General features: G+C 38.8%; 1 protein-coding gene across 5 annotated transcripts in view; it reads right to left on the bottom strand.

The window, feature by feature from the left end:
• The window catches only part of LOC108715495 (spermatogenesis-associated protein 1), a 29,516-nt gene extending 15,230 nt beyond the window's left edge, over window positions 1-14,286 (bottom strand). For 2 of the 5 annotated variants that reach the window (XM_018260694.2, XM_018260693.2), the window contains exons 1-3: window positions 7,035-8,344; window positions 2,663-2,769; window positions 1,312-1,429 (exon numbers count right to left, since the gene is read on the bottom strand). In XM_018260694.2, coding sequence (XP_018116183.1) covers window positions 1,312-1,429; window positions 2,663-2,769; window positions 7,035-7,085 — 276 coding nt within the window. In that variant the 5' untranslated portion in view covers window positions 7,086-8,344. Of the gene's footprint in view, window positions 1-1,311; window positions 2,944-7,034; window positions 8,345-13,760 lie in introns of those variants that run through there. The other 3 variants (XM_018260698.2, XM_018260697.2, XM_041561280.1) reach the window with 3 other exon arrangements.
• Window positions 14,287-14,468: the final 182 nt, after the last annotated feature.

A 14,468-nucleotide genomic window follows, 5' to 3' on the forward strand; every position in this document is an offset into this window, starting at 1 on the left:
CATTGTGCCAATTGCTTGAGTTACCTAAGCAAACATGGATGCCAAATAGCAACCTTTTGTTAATAATTTATAATTAAGGGACCTGATCAGGTGTTTCACTTGCTATTGTGCATAACAATGCGCTATCATTAACAGGCCTATTACTAAGTATACAATAATGGGTAAAACTGGGCTGCAAATTGCATTAAACAAGTAGTTCAACTTTAAAATTACTTTAAGTTTAATGTAGACAGTGATATTTTTAACAGGTTTTCATTTTTTAATGATTTCACTTTTTATTCAGCATTTCCTAAGTTTGGAATGTCAGCAGCTATCTGTTGCTATGGTCCAAATTACCCTAGCAACCAGACAATGCATGGAAGACTGGCAAGTGAATTGTATAATGCTTGAATAGAAAGACTGTAGCTATACTGTAGGGGTTACACTATGCTCTTTATAAAGATGTTAGGTTAAAGCTGATACGCAGGCTGAAATCTGTCAACATTTTCTATGGGCATAAATTCCCTGTTCCATCAACATCTGCGTGTTGGTGTATGCACCTACATTATTATAAATGCTCTGGCCACGAGCCAAAATACAGATATAACTATATATATATATATATATATATATATATATATATATATATATATATATATATATATATATATATATATATATATATATATTTGAGAAGAATGCTGCTGCACACCAGGATTTATCGTGAAAAAAGTTAGTACTTTATTTGATCCACTAACTTTTTTCACGATAAATCCTGGTGTGCAGCAGCATTCTTCTCGAGTGGATATTGCATTCCTGTATTGCACCCAGGTGTGTAACTCCTTATGTGTGTGCCCTAGCACTCCGTTGCATATAGAGAGAGAGAGAGAGAGAGAGAGAGAGAGAGAGAGAGAGAGAGCCATGTGCCATGTGCAAAATGCACTAATGTTGCAATTTTTTAAAGTGTACTCTTTTGTGCCAAAATTCCAGCATAATAGCATAATTGCATCTACCATAGTCTCCATTTTAAGCAACTAATTTAATTTTTTTTAAATATTTCCTTTTCTCTGTAATAATAAAACAATACATTGTACTTGATGGTTAAGCTACATGTATCCATGTTGGTGGCAAAATAATACTATTGGGTTTATTTAATATTTAAATAATTTTAGTAGACATATGGTTATGTATGCAGAAGGATGCCTCAGCAATTTAAAAAAAATTGTAAAAATACAAAGTGAAAGTCAATAACAAACTGTACTAAAAATAAGACAACATTTTACACTTGACAAAACTCTGCAATACAACCCATAACAAAGATAAGTACATTACCACTGCTAGGCTTCTCCCAACACATTTTAGGAAAGCAAACTTATCAAGTACAATGTCGTCACCGAGGTATTCTCCAAGTCTTTCTCTCAGTGTTTGCAGTTTCATGTCAGGTGACACCCTTTGAAATTAAAATAAAAGCACATGTAAAATGTTAAAATATTTTGGTCAAGTAAGGGTAGGACTACATGGATGTTTTAGGGGCGATCAGATGCGCTGCAACAAAACGACGGCATCAAATAGCATGAGACGGAAATAAGGTAAGTGAATGCATTGTCGAATGATTTAGCAGCTTTGATCCGACGCAACTTCATCCGACATTTCCATATTTATGTCACATGCGATTTGACTCCGTCGTTTTGTTGCATCGCTTTGAATCAAGCAGAAAACGTTCATGTAGTCCTACCCTTAGAGTTTCAAACATGCATCAAGAGAATATGAAGTGTATGTAGAGAAAATACACAGGCCCCCTGTTATACAACTTCAACCTTTTCCTCAGAAATTCTGAGTGGAAGGAAAGAGGTTATAATATCCTGAGTGAAGAAGCTGCAATGAAAGGCAAATGGTATTTTGGATATGGTCTGCAATTAGTTTTAAGATGTAATATACCAAAAATGAATCAGGTGCATGAAACTTGTGCAATACATAAAAAAGATTTCAACTTTTTTTCCAATGAGCATAACATAAAATCAGTACCAAGCTGCAGCATCAAAACAATGCCATTTGAATTATAAATTGCTTTAAATAATCCACTCCAGCAATTTATGATTTTCATGATTTTCATTGCAGGCTTATCTTGTATTCTGACATAGGGCTCTGTGCAAGGATAAAATGCTGCAGTCCAAATGTCACAACATGGATTTTGTGCTATCAACAAAAGAAATAATTCCTCCCAGTTTAAAAGTGTGTTATTTTATGAAAAATATATTTACTAACATAAAATGAACCATCATCAATTAGGCATTATAAATATTTTAAAATGTTTTTTTTTAAGACAGAATCCACTGAAAGGATATGTATTTTTTTTTTTTTTTTAAATAATTCAGCCTCTTTGAAATCTTTAAATACTTGCTCTCCAGTTGCTGCAGCATTCACCTAGGATTCCTTTTCCTCCTCTTATCCAATCCCCTCCCTCCCTCAGGAATTTCCTTTGACTTGGCTACTGGGCATGCTCAGTTCTTCTCAACTCAGAATACTAAACACACCCTCCAGTCTAGCAGCCAATGCAGAGATGGTATTGCTGGTTCTCATAAAAATTGGAATAATAGTCTTTACATACAGTTGCCATAATTGAAAATGGCAGATAAGGAGATAATTACATGATATGCACTTTGGTAATAAAGATTATACTTACCTTATAAACCCAACTGACATGAACTTACTGATCAAGTCAGTGGAGACTTTATTTAACTTGAAGTTCCATAGATTATCTGGGACTTGGTATACATGAAGTTCAATCAGCTAAATAAAAAAAAAGAGAGACTGACGACTGTAGGCTGATTTCTGATGCACTAGTGGGTTTGTTCATACATAACTATTATATATAATGGAATATATTATTATTATTTTACTATAGCACCAACATGGTGATGTTGTGATGGCTGATTCAGTTAATGCCTTTAAGAATGGTGTGGATGATTTTTTGGACAGATATAATATCAAAGGCTATTGTGATACTAAGCTCTATAGTAAGTATAGGTATGGGTATATAGAATTTTAGTTAAAAGTAGGGAGGGGTGTGTGTATGGATGCTGGGTTTTCATTTGGAGGGGTTGAACTTGATGGACTTTGTCTTTTTTCAACCCAATTTAACTATGTAACTATATTTTAAACAGAACTATAAATATATGCACAGTAACATACTGGACTGGAAGCTGAGCCTTATTTAAAGCATCCTTCATGATGCCAATAGAACAGTACAGTTTGTTTCACAAGACCATGCTGTTTAATAATCCCCTACAACAAATGGCACTACAACAGTAAAGTTGTAGTGGTGATGAGCTTCGAGAGTTGTCGCAAATATCGACAGCAATCGGTCTAACCCACGCTGTGGCATTTAAAAGCTGATAGAAACACCCTTGTTCCAGCACTCGGTCTAACCCACATTTTGGAGTTGGCCAGCTGCTATAAACGATAAAAAACAATATTTGTACACAAAAAAAAGAAGAAAGATTGCCAGCTTACGGTTTGAATTTAAAAATAATTATTACAATAAATGAGGTGTTAGTACCCCACTTTGACCACAATATGTAAGCTCATGTGCAACATCAACATCAATTATTTAACGCGAGTCTTACACTATCTGTGAGCATTCTAAGTTTGTAGTGCATTTAAAATTAAATTCCCCACTCCAGCAACCAGTGTGACTGAGTAGTAAGATCATAGTGCACTTACCCTTCACTCAGTAATAATTTGTAATAATTCTTTTTAAATACCATTTGGTCATATTGAGGTTCTGGGCAGCCAAGTGAGCTGGCTGCTCATCTGCAATACAAAGTTGTAAAAAAAAAACGTTTGATTCCCTACTTGTATGAGGACATTGCACTGGAACTTTATGGACCCTCACTAAGCATGTCAATCATACTGATAAGCTTTTGTGTGGATTGGCTGATCATTGCAATTTGGTCTTCCACGTGTATTAATAAAATGTACAATTGGAAGGGTAATCCTAAAGACAATTGGAGGCCTAGCCTAAAAGTTTGTCCATCTGTGGCCAATTTAATGTTAACTATTCAAGATTTTAATATTTAAAGATTTTGCTAATTTTCATATCTAAATACAGTCTTTCTAGCTAAAAAGGTATAAAATCCATTCTTAAACCCCACGTATATATCAATATATGAAGGAAGGCTGAAGATATATTTTTACATGAAATTTGTGACATACTTATTATGCAACAGTTGAATTGTTGTCTATAGATTATTTTGCTAATAAGAAAATAGATGTCTCATTGCCTGACAAACATGGTGACAGTCTAGAGTCTATTTTAGTATTAAACCTTTATATCATATGCTACTGTATGCACACATGTATATTCTTTTGTAGCATATATTTTCTGACCCACTGCAAAATCTTTTTAATGCACTTCCACCAACGTTTATTCTAAACCAGTGGTTGCTGAACTTAAAATTTTGGGACTCAGCATTTTAGAAAGGGGCCTGATATATTTATAACCTTGCTATAAGTTAAGTTAATATCAGTAGGTCAGGGCAATTACCCACCAGATATAGGGTATATATCTTCTCAATGATTACTCAGGTTATCCCACTCTGAAACCAACTAATGCACTCATGCTTTAAGCAAAGTGAATTTGGGGCAGAGTAAGGAAACTTGTGCCTCACCCAGCAAGGGTGACTGAACATTATACACCACAGTAGAGGAACAACTCCTTTCCTCAATGCTGGTCAATGAGGATATCATGGTTCTACAGTGTCTGTGTCATTAGCATTCAATTTGGATACACCAAGAGCCTGATATCCAGACTCATTAGCATTCTCTTAAAACCCACATATAACACAGGTTCCAGATCATCTTGGCAGGGAAACATTGGTCAGATTAGCCAGTGAGGATGAGGCTCTTGAATCCTATAGACATGCTTCCCCATATGTGATGGAATGCACTGTCCACATTTATATCTTGTGTAGAGGTTATCCCTTTGGAACTCAGACACTTCCAGTAAAACACATCACCACATGCATCAGGTGCGTTTCTGATCATCCCCATTTCTTGAACTTGTCCTGTCCTTATTAATTATCAAAAAAATACAAACACAATTCATTCATGACGTGATGGGCTCCCCAGTTTCACTGGACCCAAAAGTGTGCCTATTGGCATTATAGAAGATCTCTACCCTGACAAATATGTGTGAACCATGATGGCACAACTACTTTATTGGGCCAGAAAGCATATAACTAGCAATTGGCTCGCTGCACAGACCCACTGTTCTTAAGGCCAGGGGCATACATTGCGTTTTCTCCCTTTAAGGTAGTGTAGAGAGGATATTTGCCCTGTGGCTACACCAACAGAGTGGCCTTTTGGGGGCTAAAGATACAAAATACAACTGCCTGTGCATTGATCAAGCTGTGTATTGACTTCTGCCACAATTTACTTGCAGCTTGAATTTTTCCCATTCCTATTGACTTCGATGGTTAAGCAAGATCTGAGGCAAATTACAGGTGTTCACGTGATGTAAAAACACACACCTTTATAAATAGGCAACCAGCTTTTTGTTTCTGTAATAGATTTCCACAATCACAATGAATGGCATCAAATAACACAGAAAGAGAAATACTCAGCCAAGTCTATTTTTCCAGCATAAATCATTTTACACAGCTTTATAACAGGCCTCTTCAGCAGCATTTAACTAACATTTTACTATACAGTAGTAGTATGATGTTGGATAGAGAAGTCGTATGTAGTTGTGCAGGTCAAAATATAGTATCACTGAAAATGTTTAAATTCTGATGATTAAACTACATGGAAGTTTTGCCATCGAACACAAAACATGTGTTGTTCTCATTGAAATACGTTTGTTGGATGTAGATGCATAAACAAAGAAAACAAGGATTGTTATTATTATTATTATTATTAATGTGTATTTATAGGGCACTACAATAAAGTAGGATCCTATAAAATCTCGTGCTGTTGCATGATCATGAGATTTTGTGTATACAGTGTATTGTAACCCGCAAAATCTGATCAAAACCTCCAGTATAATTTAGGTCTGAAACACTGATCTGCCCACCCTCCATGATTCCTTATCTAAGTTGGTAGGACTGGAACCAGCTTGTAAATCCCAAATTGTAATTAGCTGAAACCTCACAAAGAAAAGGTTTTTATATGAGCTGATGTCCCTGAACTAAAAGTAAAGTAGAGATAGAAGTGGAGAGTCCAGTTTTCCTGTGAAGGAAGCAGCTTACTAAGGCAAAGCCAAAATGTAACAAAGCAACGCAAGCGAAAATAATTTCAACTTATTAAAATAAAACATGCAGTGTTGCTACAATACATAACTGTATTGCAACACTCACCCCCACCTGAGTGTTAAATACTTTTTCAACCCGAATATTTTTGCTACAGATGATGAATGCCCAGTTTGTTTAATACAAATCCATGCATTCCCCTGGCAGCCTTCACTTCTGATGGGATGCTAGTATTGGAAGGTAAACTCAATTGCTGCAATTTTGACTGAGGATGTATTCAACATTGTTCTATTATACCCTTACAGTTGCATAACAAGAATGTGTTGCCCTCCCTCCACAAAAAAAATCTTTGAAATAGCCCTACACCAGCGTCTCTCGCTCCTGCCCGGGGAAGATAAAAAAGCAGCTGGGGAGCGGGTTTTTTAATAAATACAGAGGAAGAAAACCCCGTGGTCCAGGCTCCCCTGTCCTCCTCTTCCTCTATAGAAATACGCTACTGTACCCTTGTGTGTACCAATAAAAATATCAGAAAAAACAATTACACAGACAAGGGCTAACAAACTGGTAGCTAACAAAGGGCTATAAATACAAAATACTTTACAAAATATCATATGGAACTAAAGTTCAGTTGTACAGTGGCTATTTACAGGCACCAAATACTGTTTACTTTGTGCAGGTAACACATGATACTGCACATTGCTTGATTAAGAATTGACACAATCCAGTCACTACTGAACATTATACGTATAAATGAATAATGGTAACTCAATAGCAATAGCCTGCATAAAGTTGTAAATTATTACTTACCCCTGCTGTAGAAGGTCGTGATGGGACCATAGATACCAAATTGCTTTCCATATAGAAGAGAAACTGGTTAGGTTCTTTTGCATCCCATTAAATAGCAATCATTAGATACACCCTGAATGTACTTTTTAATGGCATAAATATTCCCACCAGTCTATTCTGTTGTCTACTAAACGCTGGAAGGCTTTGCTAGCTTGTATGCAAACGAAAAGATCGGCACCAGGCACAACTGATCTCTTGTTAAACTGACACACCCAATACACAGGAATGTCCAGTACTAAATTGCCTCACAGCACAACTATAGATAAGCTTTGTTTTGTTATGCTTAGAAGCAGTTTTATAGTCAGGATTGTGGTATAATTATGCTATGCTGGAAACTACTAATTAAGTGCCCCAGAAGAATGAATCCAGCTTATAAAACTACTGCATTCAGGAAAGATGCAAAGAAAAGTACAGATGGCCATACACATACTACTAGCATTTTTGTTTGTAGTACATGTATATCTGAGCAACAGAGACTTCTAGCCTTAGTACAACGATATCATTCAGGATCGATGATATGGTGATCAGACAGGTAAGAACCTGCCAAAACACCGTCAGTCAGTGTATGGTGCATCAATAGAGGAAGTAAAGAGGAGCTGCAACTCTTCATTTCCTGCAGTTCCAATCACTCTTAGCCGGAAAAATATGCTACAATAAAAAAGGTGTCTGTAACATTTATGGAAGCTTATAAAGCATATATCTCTTTGGCTCTCAAGTGGATACCAAAGAATATTGGCCAGTGCTTGGCCACTTTAAGGTAGCCATAGAATCAGCTCACAGCCCAGTTTCCCAATACAGTGTGGGTTTAATTAGCTAAGTGAGTCCAACATCTGCGGGTTAATCCCAAAGTTTGTTTAAAGTAATATCTTAGTAAAGCTGAACCTACACAGGTAGGGTGGCCTGTTATTAATAGAGAAAAAAGATAAATATATAGGAAGGCCAGTATTTTTTTGCAGAAAATGTGGCAACCCTATACACAGGCCAATAAAAGCCGCCAACTTGGTCGCTTCAAACAGATATGGGGCCCACTAACAGGCCAAAAACCAGCCATATATCAGGCCAGTTTGAAGATGGGTCTCCATAGGTCTCACTGAATGTTACTTTACCCCATGACCAACAATCAGATCAGCATGGTTTAGTCTAGCACATGAGCATGTCCCATACCGACACAGGAGCTTGTAAGTGCAAAAGGTAGGTGGAACGCAGCATGTTGCATTCCCCTGCATTCCATTTTAAAGTGATCCACTGCAGGGAAGCACAGGAAGGAATGCATGTTATTCATTTAAAGGAGCCTGTACTGACACAGGAGCATGGTGCTTACATGCGCCTGTGTCAGTACAGGCCCCTTTAAATGAATAACATGCATTCCATCCTGCAACCCCCTGCAATGGATCATTTTAAAATGGCATGTAGGGGAAAGCAGGTTCAAGCACTCATGTGTGTGAGCCCTTAGTGTTACTGCAGTTCTGTGAATGCAAGCTTTTTTCCTTTTTACTTTTGAAATAGTCATTCTATGTACTTTTATGAATTTATTTTCAGATTAGCTTGAAGTTGGTGTAAGTTTTTTTTACATTATTAAATACACTTTCCTAGCTGCCCACAATAACATTAAAAGGTGAAATCCCTTTAATATCTTAAATTTAAAATATCCTGTTTCATTGTGTAACATTTTTTTCTCTCTTTACATACCTTGTGAGCCACAGAAAATGTATGTACATACAGAAAATGTATGTATATTTGTAGTATGATGTATATATATATATATACACATTTCTACTGAATTTGTTTTAAATATAGTTGCATTGCATATGTTGGTGCTATGAGATTTTAAGCAAAACTTTGATTATGCTGTGTGTGTTATCATGAAACAGCATATCTCTCTGCTGGCAGATGATCTTGTATAGGAAGGCCTTGCCCAGTAACATCCTGTTTTTGAACAAGTTGTGTATCCTTATCCTGTTGGTGTGTCACTGTGGCACCTCATCTTCCTCTGCCTGTCATATAACGAATTGCCTGTTGATTTATGAGAGACACTGGAAATCACAAGAAATCTATGCATACTGACAGCCCCCCTCTCCTGTCCTATAGAGGCCTGTATCCAGTGGTAATATTTTAATGTTTTGTATTTTCATATGGTTGAGAGATAAAGAAGAAACAAAAAGAAAGTGTGTCTGTTAGTAGCAATGTAACAAATTACTAGATTATTTGTTTCTAACTAAAAATATTACCGGAAAAGAAGCATGGCTCGCTTAAGGGAAGGTTGTGTTCAAAGTGCATAAAACAGTTGCAGCTAGGGATTTTTTGTTCTCTGCACACTGCCTTCCTCTCTCCTAGAATTTTTATGGGTCTCTGCACTGTCTGTGTTGCCTGTGTTCTGAAGCATTGTATTCATGAGAGTTGGGAGAGTGGGGCAGAGGCCACAAGCCACAACTGATCCCTAATTTCACCAACTGCAGTGCAGTCCTACCACCTTCCGTATGGCAACATAGCCATTCCCTAGACAGACGTCCTTCTTGCATGAGCACTAAGGGATGGAAATTTGGACCCCCCAATGTCTCTTAAAATGCTTTGCAACATCAAGAAGGTATGATAACATATTCCTTTACAACACAGAAAGAACTGGATAATATGACATAATTGTTTCAGCTGACATGATTTTGAACACCATCAAGTAGTTGCTCTCATAAAACTTAAACCCCACAAGTACAGGCAGAAAATCATAAAGGATTTAGAGGAAGTCAGCTGGTAAATCTATGATGGTTTTCATTCATCATCATATGCATAGTTACATAGCTACATTCATAGGTATTCAAAAAAGACGAATGTCCATCAAGTTTAACCCCTCCATATGGACCCTGTGCGCATTTATACACATTCTTATATAGACCTATCTATGCACTCACATATATAACTATACATACTATCGGTAAATGTTAAGATCACACTTGCTTTGGATATTATGCTTGTGAAGTGATCCAAAGCCATTCCTCCAAGCTTTCTGCTGGGGAGGAAAGCAAACAATCCGCTATGTGTGCCCTTGCCCTAAAGAGGCAAGCTGATATTTTTTGCACGTTCAGACACTTTCTTTATATAGGAAGCTGACCCCATGGTCAAGGCTCCCCTATGGGGTCTACTTTCTCTATAGTTACAAAACTGCAAATGACCAAGGACAGATCTCTGCGGTACTCCTCTTACAACACTGGTCCAATTAGAAAATGCTCGGTTTACCACCTTGTTGTAATTTAGCCTACCTTTACATGTTCTGGTCCAGTTTTGAATTTCTTCCTGACTCACCCATGGCCAAAATGGGCTATGGAGCAAATGCATAAAAGTGGAAGGAGCATGTTTGGATGCAAGTACAGTATGTTTAATTCATAGCATGAATACATGTTATTAATATGTCCAGTTTTGCATGATCACACTTGCATTCATAAATGAGCCCTTGCATGATGTATATACCCATCTATTGTACAGCGATGCATTATGCAATGTTGTGACAGTAATAATGATGCAAATCAAAACACCATTTCATGGTATCAAATACTTTCCTGTAGAGTGCCACTTTTATTCAGTTGTTCAGTAATCACTTTAATTTGAGCATGGGAAGTAGAGTATTTGTATTTGCCATTGACAGAAAACTATGCAAACCATTTGAATTTATCCAAGAAGTGGCATCTGGACAAACTAGCAATTTGGTTGACAGATGAGATTCAGAGTTGATAAATGTAAAGTTATCCATTTAGGAAAAAATAGTCCACTGATTATACCTGTACTGGCACTAATTTAGACAAATCCTTCATGGAGAAGACCATGGGGTACTTGTGGATAATAAAAGTTGTAGCAAGCAATGACAGTTAGCAGCAGGAAGGCCAGCAAGATATTATCCTATATTAAAAGGGGTATATATTCACTAGAAATTAAGGTAATTCTTCCCTTTTACAGAGTACCCATAATGCCCCATCTAGAATATGCAGGATATTCTTCGTCTCCAGTGCTCAAAAAGTCTGAAGAAGAGCAATCAGCAGTTAGCCAGATTCATGTAGGCAAAAAAGTTAACTTTATGGATTTGAATCTTTTTTCATCCTCATTTACTATATATGTATTTTCCATTTCGAGACTGTGTTCTGGTACTATCAAACAAATACATATACGCTAAAACCTTGCATTGATAGAAATGTGAAAGTACACTGCAGATGGCTCAGTGTTCCGAGAAATTTTGCAGGCAATGGATAGACCCTTGTGTTTTAATATCTTTCATGGGTTCTTCTTTGTAGAGTTACTTATATGCACTTTGTCTTGTTACACGATTTGAATACATTTATAATAATGACATCATTATCGCACTAACCAATCAAATCTTGAATGACTGAATGTTCTTCAGCTGAATGAACAATAGGCAAAAATCTGAAACTGTAACACTGTAACACAAGTTGCATATGCTTGGTATCTGGGAGACAGGTTGTAACACAAGTTCTGTTTTGCAATGTATTACATGTTCAAAGGAAACGTTTTATCATGCATGATCACCTTTCATGTACTGTGAGTCTATCCCATTTGTTAAAGTTACATCTTTACTGACAAAATGTCATGTTTTTGTGATACTTCCTGCACATTGTTGTGCAAAACATGATTAACTTGCATTACTAAAACACTCTCTCTGTGAAATCAATCGATACTAAATTGTATCCCAAAACATTAAGTAGCTTCTACAAAAACAAATGTAAAAAATTTGAATTTTTTCCTGGATCACTGCATTTATGTCTATATGAATTAAAAATTGTTTGACAATGGCTCATTAGTTGAATGGAAAGATCACTGGGCAAGATGGCTACACAATGGCGCTGCCTCCCCTCTTACACGTCGCTCTTCAAACTGACCCCTGCATTCTTTTATTTTGATGTGGCACATGATGTCATCGCACACCCTGTGAAATTCAAATATTTAAAGACGACACACTCTTTTTCACTGCCCAACGTAGGTTCTGTTTTGTAAGTTCCTGGGTGTGATTCCTGTATTGATTGTCATGTCTGACCTCTGCCTGATCCTGACTTTGAAGATTGCTGCCTGTTCTTGGCTAAATTTTTGGATTCTGATTCGGTACCTCACTGCTCTCTCAGTTATTGACCTCGGCCTGTGATGCTCTGCTTCATCCCCGTACTTGCTGTATATGCTACGGTTCCCTTGTCCAAAAACTGTGCCCTGGTTCTCTCACTTTAAAGGGGAACTATAGCAAAATGAAAATTCAATATAAGCTTCAGCATACTGAAACTTTCTAAATACAATCTATTAAATATTCTGTACCATTTCTGCAATAATCAAGTTTATCTTCACTATCCCTCTCTCAGCATCTGTTTCTCTTAATTCTGTCTTCATGCAGGAGTTGGGTGTCATTGACAGTTAGCTACAATATATCTTATAGGGGGGCTTGCCTAGCAGATGTATTAGAGCTCATTCAAATAGCTGATTCCAGTACAAACCAAATCTAACAAAATAACTGTCTTTCGCACAAATTCTGCATGTAGAGAGACTGGAATCCTGGTGATTTTAACTGTGAGCTGTAATCAGGCCTGGATTTGTGACAAGGCCACATAGGCCCAGGCCTGGGGCGGCAGAAGTTCAGGGGCGGCATGCCGCCCAGCCGCATTAAAGTCAGTTGCGCATGCGCAACTTCGCATATTCAAGCTATGCGTATATGCACGCACGCTGCCACACAAAGGGAGGGGGAAGCGGACGGGGAGAGAGACGCGGAAGGGGGAAGCAGAAGGTGAGGGGGCATCAGAAGAGGAGCAGGACGGGGAGGGAAGAGAGACACTGAGGGGAAGAGGAGGGAGACACGAAGGGGGAAGCGGAAGGGGAGGCGGACAGGAGGGGAGAGAGACGCGGAGGAAGAGAAAGGGGAGAGAAATGCACAGACACGGCATACGGGCTCCCTGTTTGTAAATCCGGGCCTGGCTGTAATACATCTTTTAGGAAAAGGAGCACTATGGCGGTGTAATATTTATGTTGATTGCTATTCCTCCATCTTTTTCAGGCCTCCTATGTATGCACATTTGCAGTACAGAAATGTGAGAAAATCTTTAGTACTACACAGTTTGTGTAGGCCGGAGGCCAGAAACAAACGGTTGGCAGGGTGATCCTGAGGCTGCCCCTGCCACCCCCTTTTCTGTTCCATGCTTAAAACATCAGTGGGTCAAAGAGGGCCACATTGCTAGTCTGGGGCGATCCGCCAATGAGGCGAGTTGAGACGGCAGCGCACCACCTGTTTGGAAGGGGCGGCAAAAATGCCGCTCCTGGTAACTAGGAGCTGAATTTCCAAATTCGGCTCTCTGCACTAGCGACATGGACCGCCTCAGGCAGCAAATTGGGCAGGATCACCCCTGTTGCTAGTCCAATAGCACTCTCTGCACTAGTGGAGCCATATTTCATCTGGGTTAAAAGCTGGATATTCGGCTCTTAAAGTTACAAGAGGCAGCTTTTTGCCAAGTGGCGGGTGGCGTGCTGCTTTTAAGCTGTAGGTAGCATCAGTGTCTATGCCAGGTGTAACTTCACTTTAATACTTTAACAGGTTATTGGTCTGATGATGACCAGCATTTCCATAAGATTTGCTTCTCTACAGGCAGACCATGCCCAGATCTATAGCAGGAACCATTTACGGAATGCATTTTAGGACATCCTGCTGCTAAATACCTGTCTTGCATGCGATGTCCTATACCTTCGGAATGGTGCATCGGTTTCTTTTACTGTCACTCATCGTCCAAATCTGCAGTTACACCTCCGTCGTCTACCCTCCCTTCTCAGCCGTCAGTAATACGAACTCCACCCTCACCCTTCTGCCCTCAGACTTCTGACCTCAGTCTTCTGCCCTCAGCCCTCCATCCTCCTCCCTCAGTCATCTGCCTTCCGCCGTCATTCCTCTGCCTTCCGCCCTCAGTCCTCTTCCTTCAGTCCTCTTCCTTCCGCCCTCGCTCACCACTTTAGAAACTTATGGATAAGATTGTCTGCTGAAAAGAGAGATCTGAGGGGGGATGGCTGAGCAGTGAGGGAGGAGGGAAGAGGGTGGAAGGAAGAGGACTAAAAGGAAGAGGACTGAAGGCGGAGGATTGAGGGCTGAGGGCGGAAGGCTGAGGGCAGAAGGATGAGGACGGAGTTCGTATTACTGACGGCTGAGAAGGGAGGGTAGAAGATGGAGGTGTGATTGTAGATTAGGACGATGGGTGACGGCAAAAGCAACCGATGCGCCATTCTGAAGGCATAGGACATTGCATGCAGGACAGGTATTTCGCTAAAGGATGTCCTAAAATGCGTTCCGTACACTGAACACTAAGTAGTACAAAACAACAGTCGGGCATGACTCAGTACAGGACACGCCCCCTCTCTATAGTTCATCGCTAAACA

Source organism: Xenopus laevis, chromosome 4S (assembly GCF_017654675.1).
Source record: "Xenopus laevis strain J_2021 chromosome 4S, Xenopus_laevis_v10.1, whole genome shotgun sequence".
NCBI classification, from domain to species: Eukaryota; Metazoa; Chordata; class Amphibia; order Anura; family Pipidae; genus Xenopus; species Xenopus laevis.